General features: G+C 44.0%; 1 protein-coding gene across 2 annotated transcripts in view; it reads left to right on the top strand.

Moving 5' to 3' along the window:
- Positions 1 to 7,514: 7,514 nt before the first annotated feature.
- PHF21B (PHD finger protein 21B) overlaps positions 7,515 to 21,803 on the top strand; it is a 460,667-nt gene continuing 446,378 nt past the window's right edge. Inside the window, exons 1-3 of one of the 2 annotated variants that reach the window (XM_069628165.1) lie at positions 7,515 to 8,035; positions 8,488 to 8,520; positions 8,835 to 8,900. In XM_069628165.1, coding sequence (XP_069484266.1) covers positions 7,982 to 8,035; positions 8,488 to 8,520; positions 8,835 to 8,900 — 153 coding nt within the window. In that variant the 5' untranslated portion in view covers positions 7,515 to 7,981. The remainder of the gene's footprint in view (positions 8,036 to 8,487; positions 8,521 to 8,834; positions 8,901 to 21,803) is intronic. The other variant, XM_069628166.1, reaches the window with a different exon arrangement.

Here is a 21,803-nt window from a genome sequence, read left to right as displayed (position 1 = left end):
TCTCTTCCTTTTGTCGTAACAGCTCTTCCCCCCTCATTTCACTCTCCCTGGTATTTTCCTCGTCTGTTTTCTTTACTACCTCCTTCTCTTCTCCTGTTAATGAACCTCGTAATTTTAATAATATCTGTGCAGCTACCCACTCATCATTTCCTATTTCCACAGTTTGTTCTTCTCCAGTTCTCACCTCCCCTGCTGGCATCTTCCTATGAGCCACATATGGTGGAGGGCTGTATGCCGGGTTCGAGTATCCCTCAGCCGCCCTTAACTGTCCTCTTTCTATTTCTCCTAATTCTCTTAAAGGGTACAACCCCCCTCCCACTGTTTTCACTCCCTTTGCTAGGGGTATATCGTTGCTCGGTTCCTTTTTTATTTCATCTGATGTATTATTCTTTTCTCCTCCCTCTCCTCCGTTCCCCGTGTTCTTTGGGTCTTCACTCCCCTTTTTCCCATCCTCTCCTTCCTCCTTAATCTCTCTTTCTTCCGGTATTTCCCCCACAGTGAACATTCCATTTGGTCCTGGTCGGGACCCTTGGAACATCCTCCATAAGTTAAACACCTCCACATGGTTTGCCAACTTCTTCCCTTTGTATGTATTGTGCAGATGGTTTAATAGTGAATGTTGGGCATATGGATCGAAGCTACCATTAGGCGGCCACGGTGTTATCATTTTGTTATCCGTCCCCTGGGTCCATTCTATGCTATACTTAATCAGTTTCTCCCTATGGGGTGGCAGTGTTGTGCATATGTGTTGTAGTGGGGTAGTGAGGGTGTTCCCCCACCCTCCCGATCCTGTCCCGTATGACATAGTAGCGCTCCACTTGTTACCCTTCCCCTATCTGGTAGTGGTTATCTCACTAGCAGTTTACAATATACAGCCTTATATCGTTACCTGGCCCCGTAAGTGTGGGGACTTGCGATAGTCTGCTAAGGAAAATTACAAAAATATAGTATTTTACATTTGTATATTTTCTTCTGTCTTTCTTTCTTTATACGACACCCTTACGGCCCCCTGCGGCCGAGGCGCACGTAGCCCCTGCGGCTGCGTACCCCTTATGACGTTCTTATACAGTCATCCTATTTTCACGTGCTCCTCCTCCTTCTTCTACACTTGCCGTGGCCGGCGTTCTCCGTGCACAGCCACGTCCCCCGTTTCACCTTTCCTCGATCAACTCATTTACCGTTTATCTCCGTTTCCACTCCCTTACCACAGTTCTCTTCCCCACCACTCTCAAAAACGAAGATGCCTTGTGCTCGCGATATCCTATGAAAGCCCTACTGGTGACGTCACCGATCTCTTCGAGCTACTGGTAAGTTCTTCATATATTCTTTAAGTTCAAAATACACTTGCAATCTACCCCCGTTAACCTTACAGCTGTCTTCCTGTCACTCCTGGAACAAGGTAATCAATAATATAATCGGACTGCGCACGCTGCGTCGCCTCGCGTGTGATACGCCCCTCGACAGGAGGGCTTAACCAGCCAATTATCTTCCGTATTGGGCAACTAACTAGCTACCGCCTACAGGGAAACGTCATCTACCTATCGAGTTTCTTGCTCGAACAATAGGGATCCTCATCTACTCATTGATCAATAAATGCCAAATCGTAGGAAACCACACACACCCACCCTTATACGTAGTCGCGACCTAGGCCAATCAGTTTCTACGAGCGGCCGCACGTGATGTTTTCGTGCTCCGCCCCCCCCTCGCGTAACGTAGCCGACTGCTCTCGCACTTGTTCGGTTACCATTCATTCCATTGCCAACACTAAATTGTCAAACCTTCGCCGCGCACCTGTGCAACACCTCCCACCTCCCGTATTTAATTCCTCCCCCTCCCTCACAATCTCACATTGCTTGTTGTGCGTGGCATGCTCACCAAGTTCTCTTGATGCGGGGCCGCTCGACTGCGTGCACCCCTCCAAGCGGCTCGCCACCTCCCCTCGTCTGGACCATGTCTGGACACACGCCAACCGCGGGCGGGATACTTCTCAACCGGCTCCCGAGGGCCAATATCCGGATTGCGCTGTCCGGTCTTCTCGCAGCTCCGCGATGGTCCTGTAGTCCTCAGAAGGGGGCAACGGCAGAGGGGGCCGCGCCGCCGGGCCTCCTCACAACGGGAGTACCTGGAAAAAGTAAAAATAAAAAAGCGAATCTTAAACAGATCTCAGCAGTGCCTCCAACTTGTCGGGGGGAAATTCTGCCGGGGTCGGCCGGGCCGTCCGCAGACCTCCGGGCAGGGAGGCCCCAACTCCTCCCGTATATCCCAAAAGAGATAGAGTATGAGACACACGCAAGAAGCAAGGTGACTCTGCTCTTTATTAGACAAAAACGGCAGGGATGGGTCAAGGATCGTACGCGTCCGTCCTGACACACACACAATCGTGGGGCTCGCAGGCCCTTTTTACCTTAGTATGACGCGCTACTTGCGTCACATTGGAAAGTTAGCAAAAAACCTATCGCCACTCTTAATTGGTTGCTCGAGTGGTAGGGTTAGTATAGCATACGTATAGAGAACAATGTTAGTGGTCAAGGGTTAGTCAGGTGATATATCTGGGTTGTCCCTACAATTAGATACATGAGAATTGTTACATGAAGACCCCTGATGATTGGTTGATGTTAATGGCGTCAGTGATAAGAGCCCCATGTTCTGATTGGTGCGCTCGCGAGCCTCCCAGTCTGGGACCATCGCTGTTCCCAGCTCTCGGTGCACCTGTCATTTGCAACAATGTTTCACTATGAGTACGTGCAGACAATGTGAGGACTTATTCATAAGCTGGAAGGCCGACTACTCCCACTGTCGCAGATGTCCATTGAGCCTTTTAATTGTACCTGCCTGTGTCTTGTAACGAGGGATCCAGACGCCTTTTCTGGCTTTGGCATCCTGTCAGGTTCGGCTTGGTCACGTGAGGTGGGACCGTGTTTGAGGCAGAATTCTGCACAATTAATATTGTTTTTCCACTGTGTGCCTGGTTTAATTTGCAGGTGTGACTTTGACGTTGGTGTGCGGCGTGCAAGGTTGCAACATCGTGCCCTTGATTGTCCGCTTTCGGAATGTGGGTTTGCAACATTGCGACCTTGGCTGTCTGCTTTCGCCGGGCTCATTCTGCAGGATCAGCAACCTGACTCTTGTTCTTTTAACGTCCATGGAAGCTCTTGCTTGCGGCCTACTTAGGCCTGGTGTATAGGTGGAACCATTTGGTGCACAGGCGCTTTAGGTTATAGTATCATATTGTCTTATCCCCAGTATCGTGTCTTCGTTATATTTCTCATTATGGCACCTGGTTTTAGGAGAAGCGTAAGCAAGCTCTTTAGATGGGTTCATGATGCGTCTTGCGTTTCTGCATTTTGAGAGCCTATGTGGAAAATAATAAAGATGCACGTCCGTGAGTATGTCTGTCGCCTACGTCATAGCACTGAGTATATTCTTCGTGTAGATTGGTGCGGGAGTGTCCGGTGTGTATATTTGCACAGGTGTGCTGACCATTGGCTAGGTCGTCATGGCATCTCTAACGACGTGTAGGTTTTAGTCTAGTTGATCCGTGCCGCAGGTGTCGGCATGGACAGGGCGGGCTGCTGGGCAGGCAGATGGACACATCCGTATGTTCCTGTACCAGGGTATTTGGTCGTCTGTTAGATGGGCAAACTCTTCTCGTGGCGGGTGCCTGGGCCGTGATCCTTTAGGCCAGGCGCGAGAGGGGAAGGACGGGAGCCTGGTCTTCCATTCTCCCACTTCATTACCTTCAATACTCGGAAGAACAGGATCAAATGGAGTGATTAGAGGATGTTGTCCTTTAATGGGCAAGAAGTTATGACAAATATATGCTATGATTGGAAACAGCAGACATTTGTCCCAGAATGTTTTCACAACTATATTGAGGAGCTTTCGACTAATCAATTCTGCCTAAAACAGGATGGAAGCCTTAAAACAATGAAAGCAGAGTCCTATACATGTGTTTGATCAGCAAATAGAAGTTCGAAAAAATAGTATGAGGCAGAAAATAAGGAGCCTGGTCATAATACCAATGGATGCTATGTCATGTATAGCAGCCATTAAAAAAAGTCAAACAGCAATATCATAATTGGGTGAAAATGTTCAGGTGGAAAGTATTTCAACATGATAGTGAGAATATGCTGAATATTATTAAGAAGATGGATGTCACTAGAATGTGGCATATTATTAATAACATGGGGACAAGCCAAGCTACAGTGCAGGCAAATATGATCTCTGAACAGGAGTGGGCTTGATATTTCAAGGACAAATTCAGCTTTGAAAATATGAACCAATCTATCTCTGACTGTTTATGTGAGAGCGGTTGTAGTATGGCTTTCGACAGTAATTATGTTCTGGCCAGAATAGAAAGGGCCAGTTCGTCCAGAGACATGGGACCCAATATGCTGTCCAACTCCTTTTTTAAAAAATTTGTGCCAGAGGTATGGGTGGTACATATCTTTAAAGCAGATCTTTAAATTTGGACATATCTTTAAAGCAGATTTTACTGACGAATATCTTTCCACAATAATGGCAAACTTCATATGTCATACCGGTCTATAAAAAAGGTCTGCATTCAGACCCCAAGAACTACATGCCCATTATTCTATTGGACACAGACAGCAAAATATTTCCCTCCTTAGCATTGTCTCATCTAGAAAGTTGGGCGATGGAAAAGAGTATTGATTAACAGGGTTTCCGACGAGGACAGAGAACCTCTTCAAACTGATTCTTTCTGACATGCATACAAGAACTTGCTTGGGCCAGGAAGTATGAGTCAATTTCTACAGCAACTGTTGTCCTCGTGTCCGCATTTAACCTAGTGGCCTGTGATAGATTATGGGCTACACTAGCAGATTGGGCAATTCCAGAGGGCCTCCTGAAGATATTGATCAAACTTCACGGAACACTCTGACATACAAACTAAATTAGACCTGGAAGGAAACATATCAAATACAATTGAGACCAAGGTGGGTCCGAGGCAGGGTTGTGTTCTTGCCCCCTGCCTCTTTAATTTATATGTGGCGGATTTGGAGGAGGTTTAGGGGCAGGCCTCATTTGTCTCTCCGAAGTTAGGGGAATTGTGATATAATTGGATTTCATATGCGGACGATTTTCTTTTATTCGACTGCACCCATATAGGGTAACAGAGGATGCTTTCGGCCTTTGCTAAACACGCAATGGCCAATGGCCTGCAAATTAATCTGCAAAAAAACAAAATTCTGCAATTCACAACTGGCAAAAAGTCTGCTTGTTTCTCTTGGGTTGTGAATAATGAACGGCTATCCAATGTGGGCAATGTTATTTACCTACAATTTTCGATATTAGGTGAGCCTGTAATTATACCTTGTTAAGGTTTCGTTTTAATCTGCTTCCTACTAAAGAAATACTAGCCAAAAGAGGTCTCATTCCAAACGACCTAGCCTACTTTTGCCACTGTAATAATACTAATGAAAATGAAACATGGAAACATTTGCTTTTATTCGGTCAGGCCCTTCTTTTTTTATATACTATATTTTAGACAATGTGTGCACAATACCAGCTATGCAGATCATGACAACCTGTGGCAGAGGCTGTTGTGTCTTACACCCACATCAGCAGCAATTGCAGTATGGGGCTTTATCAAAAATGTGGAAGTCTATAGGATTTAGTGTACTTCGGTATAGATTGTATGATGTTACGTTTTGATTAATTATTGGGATTTAATATTTTACATTATGATTTTAGTGCAATGTGACGCTAATTTGTTTGGATGTTTATCGTGTTTCGTGAGATCAATTGTTTAATGTATATGAATGAAATGTTATACTGTATTTCTGCTAAATTTCTAAAGGTTGAAGTATTTTAACCATACACAAATAAAAATGTTTTTAAAAATAGTTCTATAAGTTGAGTTGTTGAAAGGTCATTTATATGCTTGGACCAAGTGAGGACCTATTAAAATGTATGCAAAAGTCAATTGGCCTGATTTACAAAAGCACTTTACAAAGGCGCAGGCCCATTCAAAATCTTTGTAAAGCAAGCCCAAGCACTCGTCACCTAGCTCTAAAGAAAAACCTATCTAAAATTAGTGCTTCATATGTAAAAAAGTAAGTGCCAGGACGCAAATATTTTCTAACACGCTGATGACATGTCACACTGGGCAGCTCCCCGCCCACTGTTGCCACCACCCATGGGTGCTCCCCATGCTGTCCTGACATGTGGTTAAACCTGCAACTCCCACTGGCTTAGCGTGCTTGATAGATGTACTCACTATGGCAGATGTGTGATTTAAAAATATCAATCAACATACACGTAAAATAACACACTTGTGTCTTGACATGAGACACATGTTTAAGTGTATCTTTAAACACAATCATTATTTACATTTTGCTTTGATTCTATGGGTGTTTATGTGACTGTCAGTTAAAACCATATGTTAATGTTAAAGGACATTTGTACCGCGCACTATCACCACCGGAGTGGTCCCCTGGCGCTCTGGCGGCTCTGAAAGAGGGAGGGAGAGGTGGGTTAGTGGGTGAAGGCTGGAAAAGTGGAAGATTGCGGTGATGTGCTGTTGGCAGCCTCAGCCCGGTGGTTCCGTCGGCTGGGCCTGGGGTGTATGCGGCCGGTAGTCGTTGTGTGCTGATGTGCGAGTCTATGTGTGTTTTTGTTTTGTTGTTGCAGTGTAGTGAAGTTTGTGCGGTTTGTTGTGCTGGGGGTTTGTGGTTGTGTTTGGTTTGGAGTTTGAGAGATGTATGCAGAGAAGGAAATTGTTAGTGGTATTGGTTAGTTGGTATCTGAGTAATCAAACTGAGTCTGAGACAATAAGGGCCGGGCTCAGAAATGAGTGCCAGGGCTGAGCCCTGGCAAACACCCCCACAAATTATGCACTGTAGTGCCATACCCTGCCGCAATGTAATTTGTTGGATATTATAAACTGTATCCGTATGTTTAAGATACACAGAGGACTTGTCCTTAGTGGCAGATTTTACTTGTTAAAGTAACATCATATAATGATTTCCGTTTTTTGCTACGTGGGTATTTCCATGTGTGAATCTGGACTCAAAAGTCCCACACACTTGAACGAGGGAATGTAACATTGTGTGGAAGCCACGATGTCAGTCAGAGTAACAGGAATTTAGGTTTCCATTTGGTGAGATCTTCAACCCCCCATTCTATTCGCTTTCAACTTGCAAGGTTGCCGCCGTAGGAATATATTTGATGGGCGCCCTACTTAGTTGAAGAAATGTATTCACCGCGGCCAAGAGAAATTGTGCTATTGAAGAGGGAGGAGCATTCGGAAACATACGACGCAGTAAGTCTAAGCATAGCCAGTGCGTGGCTTTGCCTCGTTAAGTCGCACAACTTCCGTGCGCCCGGGACTACTTCTTCTGCCTCTTCTCCATTACTTTGTTATTCTCTGTGTCCCGGCCGCCAGGGCGCTGCGCGCATGCTCAAAGGCCTCCACGGCCCCGTTCTGCTCCCCCTCCTCCCTCTACCTTCATCCGGGTCCTTCGCTGAATTAGCATTGACAGCCGAGGTACAACTTTTCCCGAGGCAAAGTGAAATCAAGGCGCGCACTCCGAGAAAATATAGTCCCCCGCCTTCTAAGTCTTTACCGGCCGAAATTAACGGCTCCTGAGTCCCGGCGACAGGTAGGAACGACCCCGAAACCTCTGGCAAACACCCACGGGCCCCGATCAGGCGCTTTGGTGGCCTTTGAGCGGACTTCGAAGCCGCGGCGGAAAGTGAGTGATGAGTCCCGGTCCCTCAGCAAAGAGGAGAACAACTTGCTGTGCGGCTGGAGGAGTTGCTTTGCCGATTGTTATTGTTGGGAGAATTTTGACCGCCCTCTCTTTATTTTGATGACGCTTCCTCTTGCCAGTTATAACAACTAACTTCAGCGGAAGCTGAAAAAAGTCTGACGGGGGCATCCAGTGGAGTTTTTTTTTTAATTATAATTTTTGTAATTTTTAGTGTTTTTTTTTTTTTTGGTTTGTGATCGTGGGCCATGGAATTGCACAGCTTGCAGGAAGCCCTAAAAGTGGAAATCCAGAGCCATCAGGTAAATACAGAGAGAGATGGAGCCCAGGGATGGTGATGGGTGTGTGGTGGGGGTTGTGGCTGGAACTGCAGCCGGAGGGGACACAGCCTGGAGAACAAGCAGACTCCAGCCCTAGCCCGGAGAGAACCGAGCCGCCGCCTCTGGCGTAAAAGCACAATAATTACAGGAAACCTGTCGGAAGCAAGCTCCACGCATTCCCCAAAGTACTTTGAGGGGGTTGTTGGGCGACTTTTTGTACTCTTTGGGGGTTCTTGTTCTTCTCACTCCTGTAGGACCTGGGATTTCGCGAGTCGTAAAACATTGCGGCGCTGCTGCCGGAGCTCAGCAGGACGAGACCTGCATATTTATGAGCCCTGTTTACTCGCCTCTTTGTTCCTTCCCAGTATAGCTGCAAACTTGAAACACTTTGCGTTTTTTTTTTACTGTCTTTTCTTTTCCCTTTGTGTCACTAGAAACTGCTTACACAGATGAAGCAAGACCCACAGGTAAAGGAGTGACTGAATTCTCCCTTTAGTAATTTCCTTTCCCCCACCCACCCCCCCAATTGCCTCTGCTGTCATGGAGCGCAGTACTGCTGGGACCGGTTGTGAAACTTTATCAGCGCACATCTTTGCCTTTTCTCGACTTTCCTTGTTGTGTGTGTGTGTGTGTTTTCCCCCTGATTCGCTGCAAGCGAGCATTTGCATTATTTCCACCAACATCGTTTGAAGAAAATCAAATCGCATTTCTCCATTCAGTGGTGCACTGTCTCTTCTCGCCTTTCATTGGCTGCTTTTTAATACCGTTTTTCTCCTCGCAGAACTGCGACCTTAAAAAAGAAATCCACGAAAAGCAATGCAGGATAGCAGCCCTGAATGAAAAACAAGTAAGCATGAGCACACTGTTTTACAATATGTTGTTGCGAAAGGTACTTTTTAACAATTTAAAAGTAAATAACGCTCACGAAACACCATTTTCACCTTGTTTTTTAAAAAAAAAAAAAAAAATCTCAGCGGCGTCACGCGTATAAAAGATATAATGAGAGGGGGGACGTTGGGTTGCGATGAGGGGCTACAAAAATAAGCTGCACTTAAAAGGTAAAATAAACGAGGCGTCCATTTTGAGTTGGTCGACATGTTTTAGGAGCGTGACAGAGCTGGCCTTCGCTGGGCTCACCCCCCGCTGGCGGGGCTCGGGAGCCACAGCTGAGGTACTAGGAGATGCAGCGTAGCCATTTCAGGTTTCCATTGCAAATAATGATTTATCGATCGCGTCCCTTGCCTTGCTCTGGGGCAGCGTGCTGCTTGCGCCTGCCCGCGAGCGGTCGCCTCTCGCACTTTGCCTGCTCTGTAGCCTGTGGGCAGGCAGGCAGGCAGGCAGGCGCCTGGTGAACTTGGGTGCGCGAGGCCGGGGGCAGCTGTGCTGCTCGCGGGGCTGGCTGTGCGCGGAGTTGGTAGCCCCAGCCTTCGCGCCGCGTTGGCTTTCAGCACCGTGAGCAGGTGCCAGTGAATGCTCAGTGCGGGCGGCTGTCTCCTGCCGCACTCTCCACTTTGCCCACACTTCTCCGGGCGAGCCTGAGGAGCCCGTACACGTAGAATCACTTTAATTATATACACCCGCATTCCTACTCACAGCGGGGTTTTTAAAAATACGAAGGCCCTCTAGTGAACCTGATAGCTCGCCCATCCCCTCCCCCCACCGGCACAACTCAATCCATCACCGTTCCGACGGAATGCAGCTTTCAGCACTAAACTTGGGAACAGCGCCCTTCGGTACTCGAAGAACATCGCTCCTCGCCCCAGATATACCGGAGCGCCTGTCTACCACCCTCCTTGCACGCTATCCGGGGAGTGTTTTCACTCGCGCGCCCCTCCCTCGCTCGCCCCCACAGCCCCCTTCCCGCTCGAGTTTCTTTCCACGGGAATGTGTCAGCAGCACTCTCAGTTTGCTAGTGGAAGCTTCCATTTTGTAACAGGGGGGGGGGGGGAGTTGTCGGCTTCCTTCCTAACATGGAGAAAAGTCTGCAGAGTTTCGCGGTGGGGGATGGGGCCCCATTCATGCCGAACATTACCATTTTGATTGCTTTGATGCCATTTTTTTTTGTAGGGGGCTGGGAAGGGGGTGTACACTCGGCAAGAGCAGAACGATGTTTAATCACTGCACACAATCAGAGCGGAGACTCCCCCCCCCCACTGTAAGCACATCTAACACTCGATGCTCGCTCGCCCAAGGCTGCTGTGAAAACAGCAAGTTGTTGACTCCAGCGCCACAACGAGTGGACGTCTTATAACGAGGAACCCGTGTTTACTGCTGCAACACTTCTTCACTCTGATTCGGCCCTTCACCGTGTGGGGGAGTAAACATATTTCAGAATGGAAATTCGCGTTGTTTACAGACCTTAAGAGCTATTTTGAGAAAGCATTAATTCCGTCCATGATAATTACCACGACAAAATAAGACTTTCCTCTTTTTATCCTACGCTGGAATGTCAGAAGCAGTGTTATTAACTGGGTGTACGTCTGTGCATGTTAATGCTGCAAGATTCCTGCTGCTATTTCTTTAGTCACGTTAGCCTCCCTCTTCGAACTCGCAACTACTTAATAAAGGATACACGCAGCAGGAAATGTTTTACATGTTCCCAGGCACAAACGGCATATAAAGAGTGACTAAAGTAGAGTGAAATGTACATATTAACTGTGCAGGCTCTAGCACGCACCGCAGCCTACTGTTCGTCTATGGTATTGTAGTTGCTGACCTCTTGCTGTTATTGAAACTTAAAATACAGATGCCATGCTTGCCCACAATAATGTTATAACTATTCAAGACCAGTTCTTCTGTAGCTGCAACCGAATTATTCCTTGAAACGCTCACGTCGAGGTGTTAATGAATGCTTTAAGGATAGTGTGGGTTCAGTATATTGTGCCTATTGCACTGGCCATATCAAACATTTTAGACCCCAGGGTTGCGAATGCCTCTTATCATTTTTAATCCAGTTAAATAAGGATTGTATGGCTTTTGTTTCACTATACAGACTTGTTTGTGAAACATTAATGTTTGGCAGAAGGCTATTGATAGGCCTCCATTTGGAAGACCCCACCATTTATAAGAGACTCCATTATTTTGTATTTAAAAATAAATGAATAGTAGTAGCATAGTTTTTCCATATAAAATCCATTTGCATTCCATCTGCCTTTTGATTGAGCCATGATCAAGGCGCAGACAGAAGCTGTGGGCGTGAAAACTTACCCAACGTCTTAAAGAGGATGTAGTGCCACTAATTACCACAGTTTTCATAGAATGTTCTTGTAGAGCACTGCTTTGAGCTGGGTCTCATGTTGGTGCTTTGGAGAATTTACTCTATAGATTTGGTGCTTGGGGAAAGTTGCCAGGTTAGAATTGATGTAAACTGAAGTCTTCCGGCTTCTTGGAACAGCTCGCCACTGATGTACATTTTCTCAGGCGGGGAGGGGAAAGCGCGTATAATAAGAATGCTCATGCATTCCGTGGAAGATGACCAGTAGTAATAGTGTTTTTGTTAAACATCCCGTAAAACAGGATGCACCCTTGCAACCACATCCTAAGGCCCCATTGCATCTATCTATACCAGAGTTGAGGAAGGCCATCTTTAAAGATGAAATATGATGGCCAGGCCAGCTTCTCTGTTTTGAATTTCACTATATTTTGCTTGATATTTCTGTAAGCAAGAGTTCTTTTTAGTTTCACTCTAGTTAATGGGGTCACCAATTCATTAAATGGCCTTGAGATACCTGTGGCTGCAGAAAAGACCCTATGGGTTCCCCCATTACTCAGTTGCTCCTAAGTTACTGTCCGGCATAGACACATATCCTGTGGGTTTACCTTACAACCATTTATGGGAAGGGCAGCAGAAGCACTGCTTTCAGTATCCAGGCGTGACGCAATTAGCAAACAGAAGCCGTCCCTTCCCCATGGCTAATTTTTATTTTATTTTTTTCTTCTGATTCCCCATGAATATTAGACATGCCCTCTGTGGGCTCCACAATCTTCTGCCTCAATACAGTACACGTGTAGGTAATGCTATACTGACAAAACACAACCTTGATTGGAGGAAATGCTTAAAGGATATCTTTTTAACCACTGCAAATTGTGTTTTTTGGCTGGTCTATGCCATTTTAGAAGTGAGGAAGGCGTCTATCCCAAACCACTGAGGGAAATCCCGTATGCCTCGGCGTGTATACAACAAATGTGTTTCATACTAATTTCTCTCATTGGTGACATGCAGGCAGAATAATTGTTCTGTTTTCCCATCTAATCTCCTTAAATGGGAGGGGAAACGTGGGTCCAGAGTTTGATGTGTCTATGGACTCCAGCTACCCCCACTAGTGTGGGCCAATAAGTGTCCGTGGTTACTTTTCTGCCTGTTCAAAGAACACATGGCCTAACAATTTGGGCCTGACTCACCCTTTTGAGGACTGAATCAAGACTGATTTGCATATGTTCTTTCGCCTTATGTAATGGCATGGCAGTCTGAGAATCAATGGTTTGGAGGGTTGCCCGTACAATTTCCAGTGGTTAAGATTCATTAATAATTTTTCAACCTTCAGTCTTTTTAATGTTTAAAGCAGACCATGCATATTAGGAGATCAATGTTGAAACATTGTTTGCCCCCCAGCTCAAAAATAGTCAGCAAAGCCGTTGTGGACATCCTGTAAAAATGTCTCCTTCACCCAAGTCTCCAAAGCAGATTTAGCTGGTCACACTAATTTCTGTACAATCCAATTTTGTAAAGTTAGTAATTTACTGCATTCCAAAAGTTTTGGTTTTAATGAGTGTAAACTTAATACTTGTTGGTCATTTTCCTGACAAATTTGAGGCATTTTTAAAAATTTTAATTTAAAACAGGGACCGGAACCGGTCCTTTTCTTTAACTTAAGTAGATTAATAATTCCCTTTTATGGGACGATTCATGCATAAGTAACATGACCTCTTCTGCTTTATTGCACACTGACAATCCTATCGGAGCGCTTTCTGCCAACTCACTAACTTGCCCTGTGGGCAAGAGGGAGTTCTGTTTTCTTTTTACTTCTGCTGTTTTGGGCGTTGGTAAACAATTCATCTCCAAATTGACATTTGCGTTGAGTTTGAGCAGAAGAACACTTTTTTCTTGATCCAATAAGGTGTTCTGTTTTTAAGGATTTGATTGAAACACGTGACTTGTGCATGAATAGGAAATTTTCATGATGAAAGGTTGAAATTCAAACACACCACCTGAGCTAGAGAACTTGAAAACACAATGTTGACATACAATCAGGCGTCCATTGACCTTTGATTAGAGCCAGACCTTTTCCCTGTGAAGTGTGCACTTGATAAGGTGATGTAATTGTCAATTATATCTGAACTTTTTGTGTGAGTACACTTTATTGTGAAGATATCTGAGGGCCAGTTTAGACATGGATTCAAATTTTCGGCTTAGTTGCTTGCTTTGAAAATCCACAAAGTTAATACTCCTATTCAAGAATTTTTAATATTTTCTTAAAACTATGCTGCATGAATGCATTGACCACAGCATTACAACTTTGCGCAAGTTGAGTCGTATAATTTTCGATCACATTGATAACTAAATGTCCTAGAAAATGTCAAATGAAAAAACTGTTTTCAAAGTAAGCATTCTCAAAATTGGTCACGGAACACCAGGGCCTGCCTGATTTACAAAAGTGTTTTTCAATTTGAAAAAGCCATTGAAAAATGCTTTGAGTCTTTACCGGCAGACTCGACTTACTGTTCCCCTCACCCGATATACCGGTCTTACCGGGATATTGCGGGTGGCGGAGGAACGGTAAGTTCCCATTCCACGTGAATGGGAACTTTGAAGCAATGGCACTGTTAGCAACGGTGCCGGTGCTTCACTGAATAATCCACATGTAGGTGCCAGAACTACCTGCAGACTTGTAGTTTGCCGGTCCGGAAAAGGTGCCGGTAAATGTTGTTACCGGCACTTTTTTCCGGTCCGTTAAACTTGTAATGAGGACATATGTATTGAAAGTTTGTTCCAGTTTAAGATGCCACATAGTTTTTCTGTCTGCAAAAAACAAAAGCAAAGTATTTCATCATGCTTCCCTCTGTATAAGAACACAAGCTACCTAAGACACTTTTCAGCCTTATTGGGGAATGATGCTTTACAGTTGGTACCGGACATATCAGATTTAAGGTACTACACACCTCTGAATGGCAACTTCACTGAAGTGTTTTTTTCCCCCGCATTATTTTCTGCTTTTTTAGAACCACAAACGGGTAGATGGTAAGTTGGGGTAAGGTATATAGCAAGGGGTTCTAAGCAGGAGAGTGCAGAGGTCTCCCCCTGCTGTTTCTGGCATATACAAAGCAGCAACATTGAGCAAAATAAGTTAGGCGAACGTGCCATTTGGCAAAAAAAATCAGCAAACCTTCATAAAATCCTGAAAAAGCAATGGCATGCAGTGTCACCCAAAGGAATTTCTAGTGGAGAAGTGATGGCTCAAACATTTCCAGACATCATTTTTGATCTTTCTGTCTTAACTGTTTTGGGGAATAGCATGGCCATGCCTTTAAACGTCAATGGCCCTTAGTTGCAATTTTATCAGTTTACGGTACTGTTTGAGGTTTCAGTTTTAGCGAGGCTTGATTCTAATCACCAAATGGAGCTAGTCAAAGGAAGGGTTTTTGCTTCCGAGCGGGCCGTCTCGAATTTTGGATTTAGTCTAACTGAATGACGAAGATGTTAAGGTCTTAAATTGCACATTGTTAATAAACTGCAAAGAAAACATCAAGATAGTAATTATCCTCTCCTGCATAAATACAACTCATGTCAATATTTGTTTACGGCACTGCCATGTACTGTGAATTCCGACCAGTGTTGCCTTAGTCTCATGGAACTATAGTTGCAGGATGCAGCTCTGTTTTTTATCAGTCTCTCATTGTTTAATACATAATTAGAATCCTTGTTGCGTTGAACCACGTACCAACTGTCATGACAAACTATTCCAGTAGTTTGTCAGGTGGTTAGAAAGGTTTACCTAGTATCTAATTTTATTTTCATACCATAGCCTCTTGTGTTAGTATTTATTTGCTCTAAAGGGGTAATTCCCCCTCCCCCTGCTGGTTATATGCACTTTATTATGTACTAGCTGGGTACTCGGCGTTGCCCGTGTCCTGATCGAGTGGTGTCTCATGTGCCCTCGAGGATGTTGCACTTGTCCTCATGTCAGCAAATCTTCCTTCAGTTTGCTCTGGCATCTCATTTGCCCTGGAGAAAGTTGCTCTTGTCCTCTGGCGGAAAGTCGTGCTGCTGTTTGTTGTGTTTCAGAAGCTCTTGATATTGATTTTCGCTTTGCATCTGATGGAGCTTCTCGTCTCGTGAATGAACTCAAGTAAACTGTAAACTTGCCATTTCCCATATTTGGAGTGGAGTGATAAAAACAAAATTTAAATCTTTTGTTTTGTTTTTATTCTCTAAAAATGCTTTAAACAGTTTCAAACTGTATACAGTAGTAATACATTTTAAATCAATAACCAACATATCGAACATTTTGCTTCAGACACTTTTCCAAATGTGGCCTCCTTCTAGTACCGACTGTAGTGAATCTGTTTGAGCATCAGTAAATGAGGGTGTCTAAAGAGTACACTTTTTGCAATCCAAACATAGACTACGATCGTGCCTCAGACAAATTAACAATCCATGCAAAATTTGGTAGCAGTGGGTTCAACAGAGTGGCTTTGTATAGCCGGACAAACGTATACACACACAACAATTTTTTTGCATATAAGATTTTTGCATCCAAACATAGACTAGGATCTTGCCCCAGACAAAAGAGTCTTTGGAGATGTGTCCAATGGTGATAAGGGGCCAATTGATGTCTTCATGGTCAATGGCAAGATAGTCACCATGCAAGTGGATAGTTGTTCCCCATGGACAATACGGTCTAGACAAACCTTCGAGAAGTGCGCAAATGGTAACATTGAACAATTGAAGCATCCGGGCATAGAACCCTATGCATATGGCAACGTCAAAATGGAGTTTCTAGGAAAGTTTCCAACTACCATCAAATTTAAGGGAAGGAGTTGTGAAGCTGATGTATCTGTCACCAAAGAAGGATCCTCATTGTTAGGCTGGAGTGAGCAGAAGAAGCTCGGGATAAGGATGCAAGCCAATGCTGAGAGTCCAGTCACAATTGCACAAGTGAGAGACCAGTGGGAAAAGGAGTTTCCAAATGTATTCACTGAGGAGCTAGGGAGATTAGAAGGTTATGAACATCGAATTAGACTAAAGAAGAAAGCCGTTCCGAAAATACACAGTCAGGCTGGTTCCACAGAATCTGAAAAACAAAGTGAAGGAGGAGATTGAAACATTACTTCAAAGAGGCATTATAGAGAGAGTAGAAGGATTGGAGTGGTTGTCGCCAGTTGTAGCTACAAAGCCCAGTGGAGACATACAACTTTGTGTTGACCTGAGGGACCTTAATAAGAACATTTTGGTGGATCGTCACCCTCTACCGATCATCAGTGAGGAGTTGGCCACATTGAGCAAGGCGAATACCTTTTCAGTAATCGACTTATCACAAGCATATCATCGAATTCCACTCTGAGTACTGTCAACACATAACTTCGTTCATCACCACTAAGGGAACATTCAAATACTGCAGGATGCCGTTCGGATTGGCTTCAGCAGCCGCTGTCTTTCAGAGGGTGATGGAGATGGTGATGGAGGGTGTTCAGAATGTGATCATTCTTCAGGATGACATATTGGTATATGCAGAGTCTAGTGAAGTAAATGTAGACTATCTGTAGGTAGTGTTGAATAATGAGGTCATGTGGTGTCAAGGGAAGGTATTAAACCTAAGTTAAGTCTAGTGGATGCCATTCAGAAAGCTACATGTCCCAGTGATAAAGATCAAGGCAGGTCCTTCTTGGGGTTAGCGGAATATTACCACAAGTTTGTGAGAGACTTTGCCTGTATTTCCACACCATTAAGGGCCTTATTAAAAAAGGGGGTACGGTTTCAGTGGTCCACACAATGTGAGGAAGCTTTCAGATTGATCAAACAAGGGATTGTACAGGCTCCCTCCATAGGGAAATTTGATGCCAATGACAGTATGGTGCTTGTGGTTGATGGCAGTACATTGGGTTTGGGGGCTACGCTAAGTATGATGTTAACAAGGTGGAAAAGGTGAGAGCGCTTGCCTCCAGACCACTCAGAGGGGCTGAGGAGAGCCTTTCTGTGATAGAGCGTGAGGCGTTGGCGATGTTTTGGGCAGTCATCCATTTCAAATATTTCCTTTGGGGGAAGGAGGTTTACAGTATGGTCAGATCACAAACCTTTAGTGCAGCTTTTTTAATAGTGGCAGATGGGCTACAGGATCACCAAGAATAAGCAGATGGGGTCTCGGTCTTCAGCTATACAATTTTGAAGTTTATTTGCCAGTAAAAAAAAAAAAAATCTGCTAGCGGATTGTCTATGCATTTTTGCAGTAGGGCAATGTTTGTCGTGATAATACAGAATGTTCGAAGGCCATCCTCTGAGTAGGTGCTAACTGGACCTGGTCACACGCCTAATCCTAAGAGTACTGTCATGTGACCTCCATGCATTGCCCATGCTGCCACATCTGCTAAAACAAATAACATGCACAGTCCCACCGTCCATACAGGACACGAGGAACAAAAAGGAGCTAAATACAAACATTAGTACTGCAAACTAGTTAGGGTCCATTGGAATTTTATTTGAGAACCATGACAGAAGAAAGGCCAAATCAACTAGAAAAATTTGCCATTTAAACTGAGCTCTTATAGCACACTTCAAGCGGGAGTCCAGCCTCTAAACGCTAGACCCGTTTTTTTTAACCCATGCAGCTCATTGTTGTCTTGCTGCTAAGACAAGTGCATTGCTGCTGAGCTATCCTCCCGGTCCAATAATTTAAAGATATGATTTCTCATGTCACTCAGCACAACAAGAGACAGCATGAGCAATGATTGCATAGTGGTGGCTGGTTTTTGTGGTTTCGGAATGGAAGTGGCTGAGGTTGCTTTAGAAATTATGCAAAAGCGAAGGCTGATGGCAGCAAGGTATTGCAGAGGGGATGTGCCAGCAGTTTGGGATGGACTGTACATTTTGGGATGGACCCAAGCATATCTTTTTATATGGTCTTTCCGCTAGCATGGGCGGTTAAACAACTAAGGTGTGGAGAGTTGCCCAGCGCAACGCCAGATGTTATAATTCATAAAAAAACGCTCTTCTTTAGGAACCAAACTGGAATATTCGTTTTTTTTTCCTTTATTTTTGTGTGGTACACAACACTCCTTAATGAAGTTACCCCCCCCCCCCCCCGTTACAAATGATTTTCACTGAGCATATGCATAAACGACCTGTAAAGAAACCCATAATTATACCAATGACCAGGCAGCAACTGATACCTGCTTTAAAAGTGGCACCAAACACAATTTCCAGATGTGTGCATTTTTCCACTTCTCCAGGTTTTACCCTTCCTCAAACTTGCAATTATTGTTTGAAAAAGACACATTGAAACAAAATTCGGGTTTAACTCAGTGGAAAAGTTTTAAAAGTAACTGTATCGCCCTCCCCTCGCTAAAGCACTGTCCGACAAGTGGCTGTGAACTGTCCATTTAGCAAACTGGCAAAAGGAGATGTTACATTTTCAGACCGCCAGCACTAAAAGCAAGGCTTGCTATGAAGTAATTCATGCTCGTATGATCACGAGTACTTGCATTTCTGAAACTTTAGAATCAAAACCAGAGCAAAGCGGGAGCGCCAATCCATTCTTCTTCACCCTGGATGTAAGGCAAGGGGTCCATGGCTATAGGTGAATGCCCCATTACGCCCTCTCAAAAAGTTTGCAAAAAGCAGAGGGTAAACGGGCATGGACACTTTCGACAACTTCTGATCATTCTTAAGAGGCCAATCACTGATTACTGTGACTGAGTGACAGTGCTGCCTGCATGTGATCGTTGTAGGAAGACCAATGACCTTATTAAGAGTTAGGGGCTAGCAGTAAAATAGGTGGTATTTAAAATACCACCTGTTTACCACAGCACGTAATCGTGGTTTTCAAACCCGCCTGCTAATTATTGGGATATTACCTTCACAACAAGTGGTAGAGTAATGCAACACAACATGACTTACAGGAAGAACACAACAATGCATTGTCCAGACGGGCCTTTGGATATGCAAATGTAATCTATCTCACTTCCGGGACATGCATGTAAGGCACTGGTTAGCTTGTCAACATGGCAGTCATGACAAAGGGAACACATTGGAAATCTACCATAATATTCACTGGCACAACTAGCAGGTTTGTCTTGGCAAATATGGACGGTCATCTGTTTTTGTCCTTGACGGCCCTTCAAAACAATCTTGCTCTCTATATTTACAAAGCCAGAGATATATTGAATTTCCCACTGCTTGTTTATTTAGTCAATCTTTTAACCTAACTGCAATCTAATTGCAACTGAGAGCACATTTCCTTACCAATTCAGCGCTTGTGGTATATTTTCAACTGAAAAACTCGATTCACAAGAGCATTGCGAAAATTCCCTGCTTCACAAATCGGCATTGTTTGGTACTTGACCCTTTGCGCAAATAGTGGCCGGCCGTTAGGGCACAATGTGCCTCAGTGGCAGCACATTCTTTATTCACAAAGGAAAGTGCTGTCATTGTTCACAGCTGTGACTGTCCTTCATGTGCTCCACGTCAGATATGGTGGATGCTGTAAAACTATATGCACCTCCATTTTATTTTACTCAGTATTTGCCTGCGCTGTTCTAACACTCCTCTTTGGGAACCCACATAAAACAGGCATTGAATGGCCATTAGCTCATCCACACTAATCATTTGTGGCGTTGGAGAATCAGTCTGGTCAGAGTGTTTAAGCCCTAAAATGGTGATCAACAGTTGGGGGTCATGCAGGGGTAGAAATAAGTGACGCGTGTATCATGGGTTTCATCAATTTCACTGCTCCAAGCAGGATGGCAGCCAATTCTATGTGCTCCAGCTACTTGTCTCCGTATAATGCCATGGCTGTCGATTTCCTTTATGTCCGTTAGGCTTTTCTGGTAATCCTAGTTTTCTTCCTGCTTCAGTGCAAGTCTAACCTTTTTTGGTTTGTGAAATCAGAATTTAGGTCTTGAATGCCTAGAAAGAATCCTTGTTTGGGATTTCTTCCTACAGATATTGTGAGTAGCTGGGAGATTTTGCCGCCTCAGTTTTTGTGTTTTTTTTTTTGTTTCTTTTTCCTTTTTTGTAGCATCAATGCTTTCATGTGTTCCAATGATTTCCATAGTGATTGTGATTCAGTATTTATTATGTGCAAAAGACCCATGGGTATCAAAGCTCAGGCCTTCAGCAGAACAGGAACAAGCAGCTGAAAGAATGGTGGCAACGATTAGAAGAGAAGTTTTTATTTTATTTCCCTAAAGATGGTAAAATCAGACATATGTCCAATCTTCTGAGGAAGTTCATTTTAGAGTTTAGCACTCACAGCACAAAAACAACAGTCGAGAGCTTATTCAATCAAAGTAACCAAGGCAGAGGGCCAAAGGAAGAGTGCTTTCAAATAAAAAAGGAGCTTGACCTTACTTGGCCTTATGAATAAGGGTTAGGGCTTTAAATGCAACTTGTGCCCTCATCGGAAACATATGTAGCTTTCTGAGAACAGGAGATGTATGCTTACGTTCCGATGTATTGGAGATTCTCTGTTCAGCATTGTTTTGTACGAATAGAAGCTGTTGAATAGACTTTTGTTTCACTCTTATTTCATAAGATTTTAGAATCTGATTATGGCTCGAAGAATAGTTGTACGATGTTCTGCAGCAAACCGAGAGCCTAATTGCCTAAGGTGCATCAGATGTGTCTTAAAATGTTGCTAACTTGGACTTCATGGGATAAAGTGGTGGCCAGGATAATTCCCAAAGTATTCACTTTAAAGTAGTAGACTGGATTAGTGTGGCTGATATGAATCGCCGGGTGAAAGAGACAAATCTTATGATAAGGTTTGGGTGTAGTTACTAGATGTAGCTCCATTTTCTTTTAGTTTAGACCCAACCAGTTTTTCGTCATTCACTCTTCAACCATTTGAAATGTGTTTAATATAAAACGTATGAGCTTGAGGCTTGATAATGCATATAATGGGTCATGCATAATGCACACAATCTTACTTTGCACAAATTATAGTTGTGGCATGCAATGTCCTAGCTCTTTGTTCCCCAGAGGTAGTGCTTTTTTTACTGGTTGACAAACTATTTCAAACTCTGTTTCAATCGAATCGGCTCTCCCTTTTATTGCTTGTTAGAGCTTTGATGTTTTCTGGCTTATTTCTGGCTTTTTTTTAGCTAACTTGGACTCTTTGTTTTAGATACATGTTACTTTTGGTGCAATAGTACTCCCTGTGGCCTTAACAGCAAATGGTCACAAGTTGCCTCGGCTCCATCTCTCCCTCAAGCTCAGGAACACCAGCCACTGTGTTCAAAAAGTTCATTTTCTATTATTTGTTATGCAGTCGGTGGGTCTGCAGACAGGATGCACAGGGTTTGCACAGCGTTTGATCCCAAATGATTTTATTTGTAACGTTACCTAATGATGTCCCATTAGTTAACTTTACAAATACAAATAAAATCATTTTGATAGAGCCTCTGTAGCCCTCCGTGCTGACATTCCGAACTGGGAATTAACGTAAAGGAAATGGCAACATATGTGCCAAAGCCTTTGGTACAATTCATACAACTTGCCTGATTGTTAAAATAGTTTAAACATGTTTCATGTGCTTAT

This window comes from Ambystoma mexicanum, chromosome 12, assembly GCF_040938575.1.
Source record: "Ambystoma mexicanum isolate Mex_15411 chromosome 12, UKY_AmexF1_1, whole genome shotgun sequence".
NCBI classification, from domain to species: Eukaryota; Metazoa; Chordata; class Amphibia; order Caudata; family Ambystomatidae; genus Ambystoma; species Ambystoma mexicanum.
Note: the sequence above shows the minus strand (reverse complement) of the source record. Positions and strands in the feature narration are given on the sequence as shown.